Below are 13,548 nucleotides of genomic sequence, written 5' to 3' on the forward strand. Positions count from 1 at the left end.
TTTGAATAATTTTATCAAAAATAAATATTTATATGGAAAATTGACATTAATGATGATATGTGAGTTATTAGCATTACCATATTTTAAAATTCTTGCAAAATATGTAAATTTTTATAAAAAAAATTTCTATTTTACAATTAGTATGATGCCATATCATACTTTTCTAAAGATATGTCATATTTTTCAGTGCCATGTCATCATTTTTTGCCGAGAATGATTGTAATGACTACATGTTACAAATCAATTTTTTTATTAGTGTTACTTTAGCTTTATATTTTTTATGCACATTTACAATTATATTTATACAAATATGATATATAAATTGACGTAAAATTTATATTTGTAATCTTATTAGTTTATTTTTATTAATGTGATATATATATATATATTTTAATAGTGATATGTAAGTTATTAATACATTTTAATAATTTTATCAGAAATAAATATTTATATGGAAAATTGACATTAACGATGATATGTGAGTTATTAATCATTACCATATTTAAATTCTTGCAAAATATGTAAATTTTTATAAGGAAATTTTCTGTTTTACAATTAGTATGTTGCCATATCATAGACATGTCATATTTCTCAGTACCATGTCATCATTTTTTTGCCGAGAATGATTCTATTGACGACACGTATACAAATCACTTCGCAAATAATATACATGGGACTTGAAAGATGATTATAAAGCTAAGTATAATTAATATGTAAAGCATGTGTTTCTTACATATTTAGAAGATTTTCCCCAAATATCTCAATAATAAATGTGGATCTATGCTATTATTTCGAATTATCCTTTTTTTGTCAATTATCCTTTTTAATTTTTAATTTTTTGGACAAAATATCATTTTTAATTATTATCTTGATTTTCGGGATTTAGAAAACTCTCAACAACACAAAAAAAAAGTCAAAGAGAGGAGAAAAAATGTCAACAACGCACATGACATGAGGCGCTAATAAGATAGATTAAAATTTAGAAAAAGGAATCTCTGAAACGAAAGAGAGAGAGAGAGAGAGAGAGAGACATGGCCACTGAAGGAGGAGACGCGACGTTTCCCGCGGCGGCGGCGACGAGCGATCTGGCGAGAGGTACAGGTGGCAAACTAAGACGACAACCCGCTAGGAGGCACTCGACGACGCCGTATTCTCGGCCGCCTCAGAACGAGGCACAACGGAGGCCGTGGATCTCGAGAATCGTCGATCCTGCTTATCGGATTATTTCCGGCGGCGCTACGAGAATACTCCCCTACTTGTTCTCGAATGCAGCCTCCGCTCCTACTCCGGCTACTCTCACAGCTCCAGAAGATGAAGAAGATCAACATCAAGGTCTTTGGTCTAACGCCTAGCTTCGTATAAGGCTTTGGAATCATCTATTGTGATTGAATTAACTTACATCTTAGGGTTTTCGTTGAACTTTGACTCGTTGCTAGAAACTAAAAGCCCTAATCAGCATGATTGTAATTGGTCAATTAAGATGCTCTTTGTTATCTTTTTGCTTGTGAGTGTATGCTTTAGTGTTTAGTAACTAGCTTTTAGCATACGGTGAGTGATGCCTCCTTGACTTATCTTTTGTGGGATGTGTTGACAATTTACTCCAGAGAATAACTTGTCTGATATAGTCTTGTGGATTTCGTTCAAGAAGTTAACATATTTTACCTCTTTGTCTACTAGATGAGTTGCAAGATGATCCACAGGAGAAGGATCCCAGCAGTGTTACACCAAGTTTATATGTAAGCGTCTATCTCTTCTTAATCTCTGACTTTAGCTAAGCTGAATTTTGTCCTTGCTGAAGTTTATTTTTGTATGATTTCATCTACTACGTACGGTAATCGCAGCTAATATCTACAAGCTTTCTTTTTCATGCTCAAGCTTTCTTCATTATTTTTCTTGCATTCTTTTTTTTACTCTTTGCGCTTGGATGTCTCTCAGAATTTGTTTTTATTGATTCATTAATTGATTTACATGGATCTCTAAAATTGTTCTACGATAAGAAACTGTTATTCTCTTACTGGGGCTGCTTTATATAAGAACTGATAAATGAATATCATTCAGAAAAAAAATGTTCAGGCGAATTTATCCTGGGAGAATGTGGTAATATAAAAGCATAGAAGTGATCTTTGTATAATCTAAGAGAGCTGTAATCTTACTGCTCCGTGCTCTTTAGTTGGAAATTTCTCTTCATTCGACATGAATAGCACAATTTATTTCTCCTGCTATTCGTACTCTCTTCATTTATTCCTGCTTTTGTGATTTGTAATAGATACATCATTTTTTCCCTTTTCAGAAACCGAAGTTAGCATCAATTGAGGAGGGAGGTACTAGTAGTGCAGCAAACGTCAACCAAAGCAATTTCAATACAAGCGCACAGGCTAAAAGCAACATAGCTTTAAATGATGTCGTGGCGGTCTCGGAGCTTGAAAGACTAATGGAAGGAAAAACGTTTTCACGGTACGTTTATTATTATGCTACATTAGTTGCATTATGCTCGATGGAAATTTGCTTCCTTTCGCTTGTTAGTTTGTTAACGCTTATACTCATGTCTGGGTCATTACATTCTTATTGAGCGGCTGCTTGTCTTTCCTGGCTCTTCTGTTATCTTTATTTTCAGTTTTGTTTGTATTTTGTTTACATAGACGAATTTTACACTGACCATCTTTTCATTTATATCAGGGCGGAAACTGATCGTCTTATAGAGATAATAAATTCAAGGGCTATCGATCTACCTGATGTCACTAGAGACAAGCGAGTGGAGATCTCTCCCAGAAAGGAAGCCAAGAAAAATGTGAGTTTTCTTGATAAGAGAAAGAACCAATTGGTGCCAAGGATGCTAGAAGTGAACTTTGGGCTACGCCAACCCCAGTTGCCAAGTCAATAGTAAGTTGCTTGCTATCCGGCGTTTTTGTTTGTTTGGATGTTTATATCAAATAGTAATTTATATTAAACATGTTTATATAAAAAGTTAGTTTAGGAGACATTAGGAGTAATTTGGAATGTATCCGCATGAATTTGGTCTCTGAGGTCTGTGTGACGTTTGACTGTTTGTGAAATCATATGAAGGAAAACTATGTGATTTCACAAATTTGCTTCATCAAAGAATTGATGTCTTTTGCTTCACTAGTCCTTATTTCTGTAACTGTTTTAATATACCCACTTTTCGCATTTGCTCTTTTTTAGACTCTCAACGGAGGCAAACAGGTGGGGGATGAAGCTGGTCTATCACCAGCAGAACTTGCTAAGGCATATATGGGAGGCCAGACGTCATCAAGTAGTTCCCAAGGTTTCGTAGCAAGAAATGAAAAGAATAGTCTAGACGGGGGTCTGTTTGTAGCAAATTCTTCAGGTGCATCACCATCGAGCAAGCCTTCTGCATGTTGGCCTGGTGTCAAGTTAAATGAGCAACTTGGTTTTGCGACTCCTCAAAACCAGCGAGAAAATTATGGGATTCAAAGTTTTCCAAGGACCCCATATCCTAGATCCATCCTCTCAAGTTCTAAGTCAAAGGTGTGTAGAGTTTTTCTTAATACCTTTTTGCTCAATTTTTTTTGGTATGCTTGAACTGTTCCTTTCTTTTTTGGCTCAGCTGATGCAATTGCAAGACAACAGTAGCAAGCGCCTGAGCACCCTCCAGTCTCCCTCCCAAAGTGTGCAGACAAGATATGGCCAGGTAAACTCTCCCAGTCGGCTATACAGTTCTGATTACATGTAAGATTTTTATCATAGTCTGCACTTAGTATTTATTTTTGTGACCTTAAAGACAATCTTAATGAAAATATGGTATTCTTCTTGGGATGTATTGGATCCCTGTTAGCGTCCAACTTACCATATACCACTTTCTCTCTGCATTTTAGCAAGATATTATTTGTAACCTAATTGTAGGGTAGTTTTTTTTCAGAATATGTGGTGTGTTCAAGTCGTCGACTTAGTGGTGTAAATTATAAAAATCATATTGACCTACTTTATCAGCTAGGATGCAGTTGTTTACTGTAAATCATATTAATAGGCTCGCTTCTCTATCTTACGGTTGATTTTAGTGACTTCAAGGATGGGGAGGAACCACATCCTCAATTTGCAAGATACGGAAATGGTCTGATTAAACATTTTATTATAGTTCGTAAATACTTATTCAAACTGTTTAATAGACCTCTTGACTTTGTCCAGAGGTAGGCAGACAATATAAACTGGAAGAATCATTAAATTCTCACTTCAAAAAGGTTCTAATGCTCTCTGTGAAATTAGCTCTTGAATCTAAATCCTCTTTTACTTGTTGAAATGGTGTTGGGAATCTAGGTAAGATGGGATCGTATGAAAAGGGAGGGGGGTAACAGTCAGCTGATTGTTTCAAAGTATGTACTGTTATTGTTGCCATTAGATTAATGAAACCGTCTTCCATTTGCTTAAGCATTGGTTGACTTGTGATCTAATTTGTACTTAAGGCATGTGAAATGTTAGGGTGGTTGAAGGATTTAGGCAACAAAAGAATAGAATAGATCAAGTATGTGGTTGTGCAAATGACTAGTTCTAGACATCTTTGCCTGGACTTTTGTGAGAGTTATTTTCGTCAAACATTAACAGTGTTGATTTTTCTAGCTCTTGTTAACATTTTGAAAAACTTGGTTCTAATCTAGAGGCATAACTATGCTGCCTTTTGAATCTTTCTTGGGAAACTCTATCTGCTGAATCCTATATCCTCTGTTGAAACCTGATAAATCACTTTCTAATGTGCCCAGCTCAAACTTAGCAAGGGAACTGATAGTGGAGTTTTTGGACCCAATAGAAGATCTCGCCAGAGCGCCACCATGTCTCCTTATTCACGACCTTCCAGGGGTCGTTTTGAAAATTCTGCTAACATGAAGAGCTATGAAGCAGGGGAAACAAGTAACCTATCCATGTCCGAGACAACAACCTATGGGAAGCATATAGGGTTAGAAGTTGGTACACCTACTGTGCCTAGACATTCTAGTCAGATAGCTAGGACGATATTGGATCACCTAGAACGGACCCAACCCACCCCGAAAGATAAATCTGCTGAGCTAAAGCTTGCCACTTCTTGGAGATATCCAGAGTCTTCGAAAACTGTTGAACCAAGCAGCTCGAACATCAACAATGTGAAAAAGAATGGCTCAGCCAAGTTGAATGAAGATATACCCAGCATTATCTCTCCCCTTCCGCCATCCTCTGGGGCTAAACTATCTGGAGAAGGTACCACCGGTGATGCTCAAAATGCAATGGCCAAGACCACTTCAGCATCAAATGGAACCTTTAGTGGAAGTAGTAGTGGTACCACATTCCAATATGAGTTAGGAAAGCTTAAGGGCTCTCTCTCCGGAAGCACACTTGAAAAGGTACTTTCAGCATATTTGCATGAAGGTTAAGGGTTCTGAGGACGTGAATAAGCCTCATGAATCTTTACTTCTTTTGTGACTTAAAAACAATCTAGATCTCTTCGTTAACCCATATCTTTGTTGACAGTTTTGAGTTTTGAAACTGTGAAAAACTGAGTTGCAGTTGTTTACTACTTCTCAGGACGGTGCAAAGGCTGTTTCCTCTTTTGGAGGCGAGCCGGTGAATCTGCCAAAACCACCATCTCATTCACTGGGGAATAATAATAAAAGATCACTTTCATCGATCTCAGTAGCCAAGCCTAACCAAAGATGGGCATTTCCTTCCGGCTCAAACGCTAGCTTCACATTCCCAGTGTCATCATCTGATGGAGCAACAACATCAGAGCCTCCAACTCCATCCATCATGCCATTCACAAGCAGCACAGCACCAAGTGGTGGTGTTGCCATTACAAGTCATCATGATGAAGCACAAAAGATGATGAGATTCCACAGTTTAGTTTCGGGGGTAACAGAAGAGGAGATAAGTCGCCTCTAGTGTTCAATTTTCCATCTGTGAGCGAAGAAGTGATGAATGAGGATGATGAGAAGTTAGGTATCAAATATACATTTGGGTCTAGAAAGCCCGGGAGAATATCATTCAGCTCAGCAGGAAGTGATGGTGTTTGCTGTTAAAACAAGGACGATGATGGTCTTCTTTCTCTTTTTTTTTTTACTTTTCCAGTCTTTTTGTACCACAGGTTGTTTTTTATTTTTAGTTTGGGAAACTAAAAAGTTGTGAGATATTAACACTTGTTAAATTATTGGCTGAACTTATTTTTACAATTTTGAATTTAACTGATAGCAAATCTAATACAGTAAAGTTGAGAAATCTGCCTCCTCAGGCTATCCACGACATATTTGTGAGGGGGGCAAATAGTGACACCTGTCGCAACCACACTGGTCTGTGTATCTCACGCGGTAAACCTACTTTTGATGTCTGTGTAATTGCGTAAACTACACGCGCATTCATTATATGCGATTTGTTCTTCGCCATCGCCGCCGTCTTGGTACCCTCTTCGCGAACGCAAGAGAAACGGCTACGAAATCAAATCAGAGAGGACAACCTCTGTCAAGCATTACTTCCAAGCTCCCCTTCCCCTTTGTTGACTGACTTGAGGGAGCTAATTACAATTCTGCGTACGAATACGAATTTGATGAATTTGATTGGATCCTCTTTTATGTAGGATGTTCTTGCCTCTTTTAGTTATTGCTGAAATTCTATAGGTTTTAGTGGAGTTTTAGCTTCTTTGGTATGTTATGGAGTTTAGCCTTCTTCTTGATTGTGCGAGAGGTTGTTTTTAGAGAATTTAATCGATTTCGTTTTAAGTTTTGGTTTCTGTTGCTTTTTTGCATAGTTTTCAATGGAGCTTTTGTTCTAATATTAGAGGTTGAATGCTGATAAATGAATCTCCACGATTGATTTTCTGGAGAAAGTTAGGTTCTTTTTGCTTTAATCTAATCCCTCTGTCTTTTTTTTTTGTTTTGGTCAAATATAATTCCACTGTCTATAAATCATCTTGGCATACGTCAAAGTTTGCGCCTTTAGCCTCTTCTCTGTTCCTCCATTCCCTTTAATCTGTTTTTTTTATATCTTGATTGCAGCTAAGCAGGCTTTGTACCAAAAACAGGGTCTGTTTCTTATCTCACTGATCCATCAAAGGTGGAGGAGGCTTCTGCTGAAGGTAACGCACAGCTGGAGGTTGTAGAGAGGTTGCTCAAGGTTTATTTGGCGTGCCCTCCCAAGACCAAAAACATCATGGAACTCAAGGTTCAGTTGTAGATGTACGTTTTGCATTTTCAGTACCCTCAAACATATTTGTTGTTGTTCATGTTTCTTAATTAGTTCTTTCCAACTATTAAACTTTAATTTGTGCAATCCTTATGTAACCTTTGTCATATGTCTGCAGACCTTTATTAAGTGGAGAGAGCACACTATCAAAGAATAATAATGGCTTAGAGCAGAGATAAAGAGCAAAGAACGCAAAGAGTCTTTTGTTACTTTTTCTTAATAATAAACCTCACACAATTCTGCAGTTGTTTCATTGAAATGTTTGCAATTTTTCTGTAATTTTATGTCTATCTTTAGCACTGATGCTGTTAGGTTATAAATCTTTGGATTCAAATACATTAATGATTTTGTTCAGAATTTTGTGGAGAAGAATATGTATGATACAAAGAACAATATCAACATTTTTGCTTCTGTTCTATACAATAAGATTTTGGTTTTCCATAATAAGAACCAGTTTTGAGTTCTAAGCAAAAATATCACAGAATATCTAAACAAATGATGCATGTAATGATCATACACAACTCTGTCTTTCTACTTCCCAGAGGCTACATTGATTGCACTCCGTCGTCATCATGAAGATGTTCAGCTCCTTTGTTCTTTTTTTTCTATTTCACTTCACATGAATGATGGTAATGCGGCTTAGGTTAGACAAAGAAGAGATGCGTACGTTATTCTTTTGTATATTTATACACAACAAAGCATGTAAAGATAATTACAATTAACTGGAAAAGAAAACCAAATAAAAATGGAACTGTTGTTAATGCAAACTAAAATAAAAACATTTAAACAAATTAAATTACAATATTCAAAACATCTACACATTCAAAATAAGATCGAACATAGATACAGTATTTGTTTATCCGACCCCGAATCCATAGTCAAACCAATAAACCCAACGGTCTATAACCCGTATATAACATATATATATATATATATATATATATAATTTCTTAATATTATAAGTGTCTTAAATTTATATAAAGTTGCATATAAACATACATATATGTAAACTATACTATCATTGAAAATCCAAATAGTATAGTTTGTAAATCTAGACATGTCTTCCATTATATTTAAATGATTTTCAATGTTTAAAATTGGATAATTTTAATGATAAAATATTATATTTGATGATATTTTTTTGAGGAATATAATTTTCTGAAAAATTCCCAAAAAATATAATTGATATGTTAAATTAAAATAGTTTGTACACATTAATAGACGCTATTTACATATCTTGGAGTTGATCTGCATAGCATAAATCTAACCGAGAGTAAAGAGTGTCCTTGATACACAGAACTTAAAAACCGTTGCAGTGTCAACATATTTATGCACCTGTAAGCCACAAAAAACCCATTATATATCAATTAATCAAAATGGTTCCATAGATGAGTCTCCTTCGATTTTGGGAAGTCCAGAATGTTAAGTTATAATTTTCTGAAAAATTCCCAAAAAATATAATTGATATGTTAAGTTAAAATATAATTGATCAGTAAAAACCACCACTTATGCTTAAAAAAACCACTTATGTTTTTTCTTTTTAATTTAATCAACTTCAAAATAAAGTACTATACTACTGTCATTAACCACTACCAATTTGATCAAAAAATAATTTTGAATTTATTAGAGAATAAAATATACGAACCCGGCGCGTAGCGCCGGAATACCACTAGTTCATAATAAAGCCATCAAATATCATATATACGATATATTCTAGGTGAAATACGCATTGATGTTTTTTTCTAGTAGAAATGTTAAGATTTTATACCAAAATTTTTGTTTCTGACAGAATTTACAGAGTAAACTAGTAGCAGTAGCAGTGGAATTAAACTAATCTAAACAACAAAGAGAGAAACAAAAAGCTAATACCAAACAGGTCAAGAGCTCAATAAACAATGAAACCTGAGTAAACTAAGAAGGCGAGGGCTAAACTTGACCAAGAAGATGTTGGATAAACTTCAAATAGCTTAGAGCATCATTAACCCTAACACTTCTAATGGAGTGCTTATTCATTTTTTAGTAATAATTATGTCTTAAGAATTCAAATTAAGAAACCTCTAAATTTTTATCCTCCAATGCAAGTTGTTTATTTTGAGGTGCTTAAAAAAATTGTTAAACTTTTGGTTCACTGGAGAATTTCATCGAACACTTGGTGGTGGTCATAAACAGATGAATGTTTTGAGGAGTGTAAACAACAAAACCTAAAACTAATTGAATCTCTAATTGGATTTCAAGGAGAAGATTCGTACCTTGACAAGAAGTTTTCTGAAAATTAGAATTGTTGGTTGTGATTAGTGGAGGAGAATCAAGCAGTTTGGGTTTTGGATTGTGGATGACAACAAAGGAGGAATTCTTTTGATGCCGATGAAATTTGAGAGATGGGTCTGTCCGATTCTGTTCGTAAGGAGTGAACTCGAGGCCATGCTGAATCATGAGGAAAATACAGAAAGAGAAGCGAAGAAGAAAAGCAGAAGATGAAGGGGAAACAAAACAACACGTGTCTCTAAGCGCCACTTCAGAAGACGCTTAATTAAGCACCGTTCTTGTGTAATTACTTCATTTTCCTTTTTCTTTTAAATCCAAATCATTAAATAACCCATTAAGCAACCCATTAAGCACCTGGGTTAATGGTGCTTTTAGAGCCTAAGTTTCCATTGAACAAGTTGGTTTAGTAAATAGGCAAATTAACATTTTTCATAGTATTAGGAAATATCTAATTACTATAGGAAATGAAATAGGAGTTATTTATTTGCTATATAAACACGTCTTTTGAGTAGTGAGAGATATGGTGGAATAGAGATTTAAGGTATTTAGTTTTGAGTTATTTTGTGTTCAAGCTAAGATCCGATTTTACACACATCACCTTTTTGCGATTTTATTTGGTATTAGAGCGCTAGGTTTAATCGACGACAAGAGAAGCACGAGATATGGGAGATGCAAAGCCTCCAACGAAGTCTAAGGAGCTCACGGTATCGTCGGTTACATGTCCGATGTTAACAACATCGAACTACACAGTATGGTCAATGAGAATGAAAGTGACCTTACGTGTTCATGAGGTATGAGAAGCAATAGATCTTGGGACAACTAAAGCAAAGAAGAACAATGTCAGAACTGTTTTACTGTTTCAAGCCATACTAGAGAATTTAACATTACAAGTCGGTAATCTAAATTCACCCAAAGACATGTGGGATACAATCAAGGCGAGACATCTTGGTGCGGATCGAGTTAGAGAAGCGAGACTTCAAACTCTAATGTCTGAATTCGAGCGTATGAAAGTGATGGATTTAGAATCAATTGATTCGTTTGCTGGAAAAATATCAGAAGTAGCTACGAGAGTTGCAACCTTAGGCGAAACTTTCAAAGAATCATGGATGGTGAAGAAGTTTCTTCAAAGTTTACCACATCATCCTCAAAACGAGAATGAAGACTCGAGTGCGTCTGTGTCTGTTCAACCTCAAAACGAGCTAGAACAAGAAGTAGAAACAGAAGAAGCAGAAGACTCTGCTGAATGGATATTGGCGTTATTGAGGAGATTAATTCGATCAACAAGACCAAGACGGGGATCTTAGTTGATAAACCAGCAGTAGTTTAAGTGTTTGGTCTTAAATGGATTTTTAAGATCAAGAAAAGCGCATATGGCACAATGAACAATTTCAAAGCAAGATTAGTTGCTGGTGAAGATCAATGGACATACAGTCTACATTCTAACAAAGGCCCTAGCAAGAATCAAGTTCGCAACGATGAGAAGCCTGATCGGAGTTCAAGATCTTTCTGAAGCTAACTTGAAGTTTAAGGAGGTGAATGTTGTGTAAACTTCAAATAGCTTAGAGTCTAAGTTTTCATTAAACAAGTCGGTTTAGGAAATAGACAAATTAACATTCCTTATAGTAGTAGGAGATATCTAATTACTATAGAAAAAAGAAATAGGAGTTATCTATTTTATATAAACACGTCTTTTGAGTTGTGAGAAAAGTGGTGGAATAGAGATTCAAGATGTTTAGTTTTGAGTTATTTTCTAAACTCATAATAAAGAGAGTTATTCTTTGTACAGAATTTCTGTTGTGTTCAAGCTAAGATCCGAGTTTACATACATCACATTTTTGGGACTTTAGAAGAAGCATTGCCACATGGAAAGATGCCTTTGATAACTCATAAGACCACGCTCGGTAGATATCTACTTACCCAAAGCGCTGCTCCAAATGATTGACTGCCCTTCACACGCAACTTTGCTTAAACATGACAACGGTAACCGAGCAACCAAGCAACCACCGGAGGCTGGAGTCGGAGTAACCGAGAGCTCAACCAAGACACAAACCTTAGCCACTTGCTTAGCGCCAGCAGGCTATGTGCTACAAGACCAATGGAAGCCACACTTATTATGGTTTGATTTCGGAATATAGTGCGAACCTGAGCAAAAAGGTGGGGATGCGATTGGAGCGACATCTTGACATTGCTCTTCAAACCTGCAAATTGGAGAACATATCAGCCCACCACCGCCGTCCAAGTGAAACAACAATGGTGCTGGGAAAGCCAATTCGGACACGAATCTTCCACGTCGAGACAGTACATCGCTGACCCAACGACGACCACTTACGAGTTACGATGCACTGATGTTTTAAATCACAGATTATATGTTTTTGAAACATGACAGATTGTCTTTTCTTTTGTTACATGTAATGTTGTTAAAAGGAAAGGATCTCTTTTATATGAATTGATTTATTTTAATACATGTCTTTTTTACAATCAATTTTACAAAATAAATATGATATGACATATTAAATATGACATGTATAGTTACATTTAATTTTAATTAATACTTTTGGAAAACTGTTCAGAATATGGTAGTAAATTATACACTACCATTAAAATAAATATATTCAAATCTGATATTAAATAATATAATAAAATTTTATAAATTTTCAAATAATATTTATTTGTAAATTTTTATAATTAATACATTTTTAAAAATAATAATTTAATTTTCAGTCTTAATATAATTAGCTTCTTTTATAAATCTACAAATTTTTAAAATATTGTTTAGTTGTACCTTTTGATAATTATACAACTTGTATTTCAATTTTTTTTATTAATTTTATACATTTTTATTTAATATATTTTATCCATTAAATATATCTAAAATTATAATTTTAAACATCTACACATCTATTTTTAAATATATTCTGTTTATTTTATCTTAATTTTATGTTAATTAAATTAAATCTTATGTTAACTAAATAAAAATTTATATTAAATATTGATTAGCAAATAATAAAATGTGAAATAATAAAATTTTATTTTTAAAATAGTTTAAATTTTAAAAAAAAAAAATTGCAGTGCAGGAAAATACATATCTCTTATACATTATCTGTGAAGTGATTTTAATAAATATCCTTTTTACAATCAACTTCACAAACTAAATATGACAACATAATAGAAATGATGACATGGTATATAGCTTAATATGACATGTATAATTACATTCAATTTTTATTGATACTTTTGGAATATTGTATAGAACATAGATACACTATCATTAAAATAAATATATTCAAATATGATATTAAATAATATAATAATATTTTATAAATTTCAAAATATTATTTATTTATAAATTTTTATAATTAATACATTTAAAAACAAAATTAGTCGTAATATAATTAGATCTTTTATAAGTCTACAAAATTTTAAAATATTATTTAGTTGTATTTTTGATAGTTATACAACTTGTATTTCAATTTTTATTAATTTTATACATGTTGATTTAATATAGTTTATCCAAAAAATATATCTAAAATTTTAATTTTAAACATCTACACATCTATTTTAAATATATTTTAAAATAAACAGAACTGTTTATTTTATCTTAATTTTATGTTAATTAAATTAAATTTTATGTTAATTAAATAAAATTACACATTAAATATTGATTAGAAAATAATAAAATTTAAAATAATAAAATATTATTTTAAATGTAATTTAAATTAAAAAAAAATTAAATTTGCACATGGTACCAGAAAACACCTAGTACTCAATAATTTCCATTATGATTGCTATAATCAATATGCAATTAGAAGATATGAGTTGTTATGTAACTATAGTGGGTTTTTTTAAAAAAAAATTATAGATGATAATCTTTTTATTACTTGATAAAAATTAGGAATAGATAATACTTCAAGCGCTAAAAATAAGAAAAATAACAAACAATTTGATGGAGAAGGAAAAAACTAAGCGCCAAATAGGGTTGGTGACAATAATTATCCAAGGTAGGTTTATTCAACAACTACCGAACACGTATGCGTCTTTGCGCACCTTGCGTTAATGAACCATAGAGAACCTCTCTTTGTCCATATAAATACAAGTCTCTCCTTCAAG

The 13,548-nt window shown here is 33.6% G+C and overlaps 1 protein-coding gene and 1 long non-coding RNA gene across 3 annotated transcripts; both read left to right on the forward strand.

The window, feature by feature from the left end:
• The first annotated feature begins 947 nt into the window (after positions 1 to 947).
• On the forward strand, positions 948 to 6,177 carry LOC108843130 (nuclear pore complex protein NUP1). The gene is given in 10 exon segments (XM_057002500.1): positions 948 to 1,332; positions 1,678 to 1,736; positions 2,291 to 2,454; positions 2,677 to 2,804; positions 2,807 to 2,880; positions 3,181 to 3,507; positions 3,587 to 3,670; positions 4,734 to 5,348; positions 5,512 to 5,811; positions 5,814 to 6,177. Coding segments are annotated over 10 exon segments (2,259 nt in total). The 5' UTR covers positions 948 to 1,031; the 3' UTR covers positions 6,021 to 6,177.
• A 151-nt stretch (positions 6,178 to 6,328) lies between these two features.
• Positions 6,329 to 7,783, forward strand: LOC108841256 (uncharacterized). Of its 2 annotated transcripts, none has more exons than XR_001948089.2 (3): positions 6,329 to 6,567; positions 6,990 to 7,169; positions 7,295 to 7,783. It is a non-coding gene; the product is annotated as an uncharacterized LOC108841256 (long non-coding RNA). The 2 variants fall into 2 exon arrangements; XR_008942465.1 differs by having other exon boundaries at positions 6,330 to 6,524; positions 7,295 to 7,775.
• Positions 7,784 to 13,548: the final 5,765 nt, after the last annotated feature.

Source organism: Raphanus sativus, chromosome 2 (assembly GCF_000801105.2).
Source record: "Raphanus sativus cultivar WK10039 chromosome 2, ASM80110v3, whole genome shotgun sequence".
NCBI lineage: Eukaryota > Viridiplantae > Streptophyta > Magnoliopsida > Brassicales > Brassicaceae > Raphanus > Raphanus sativus.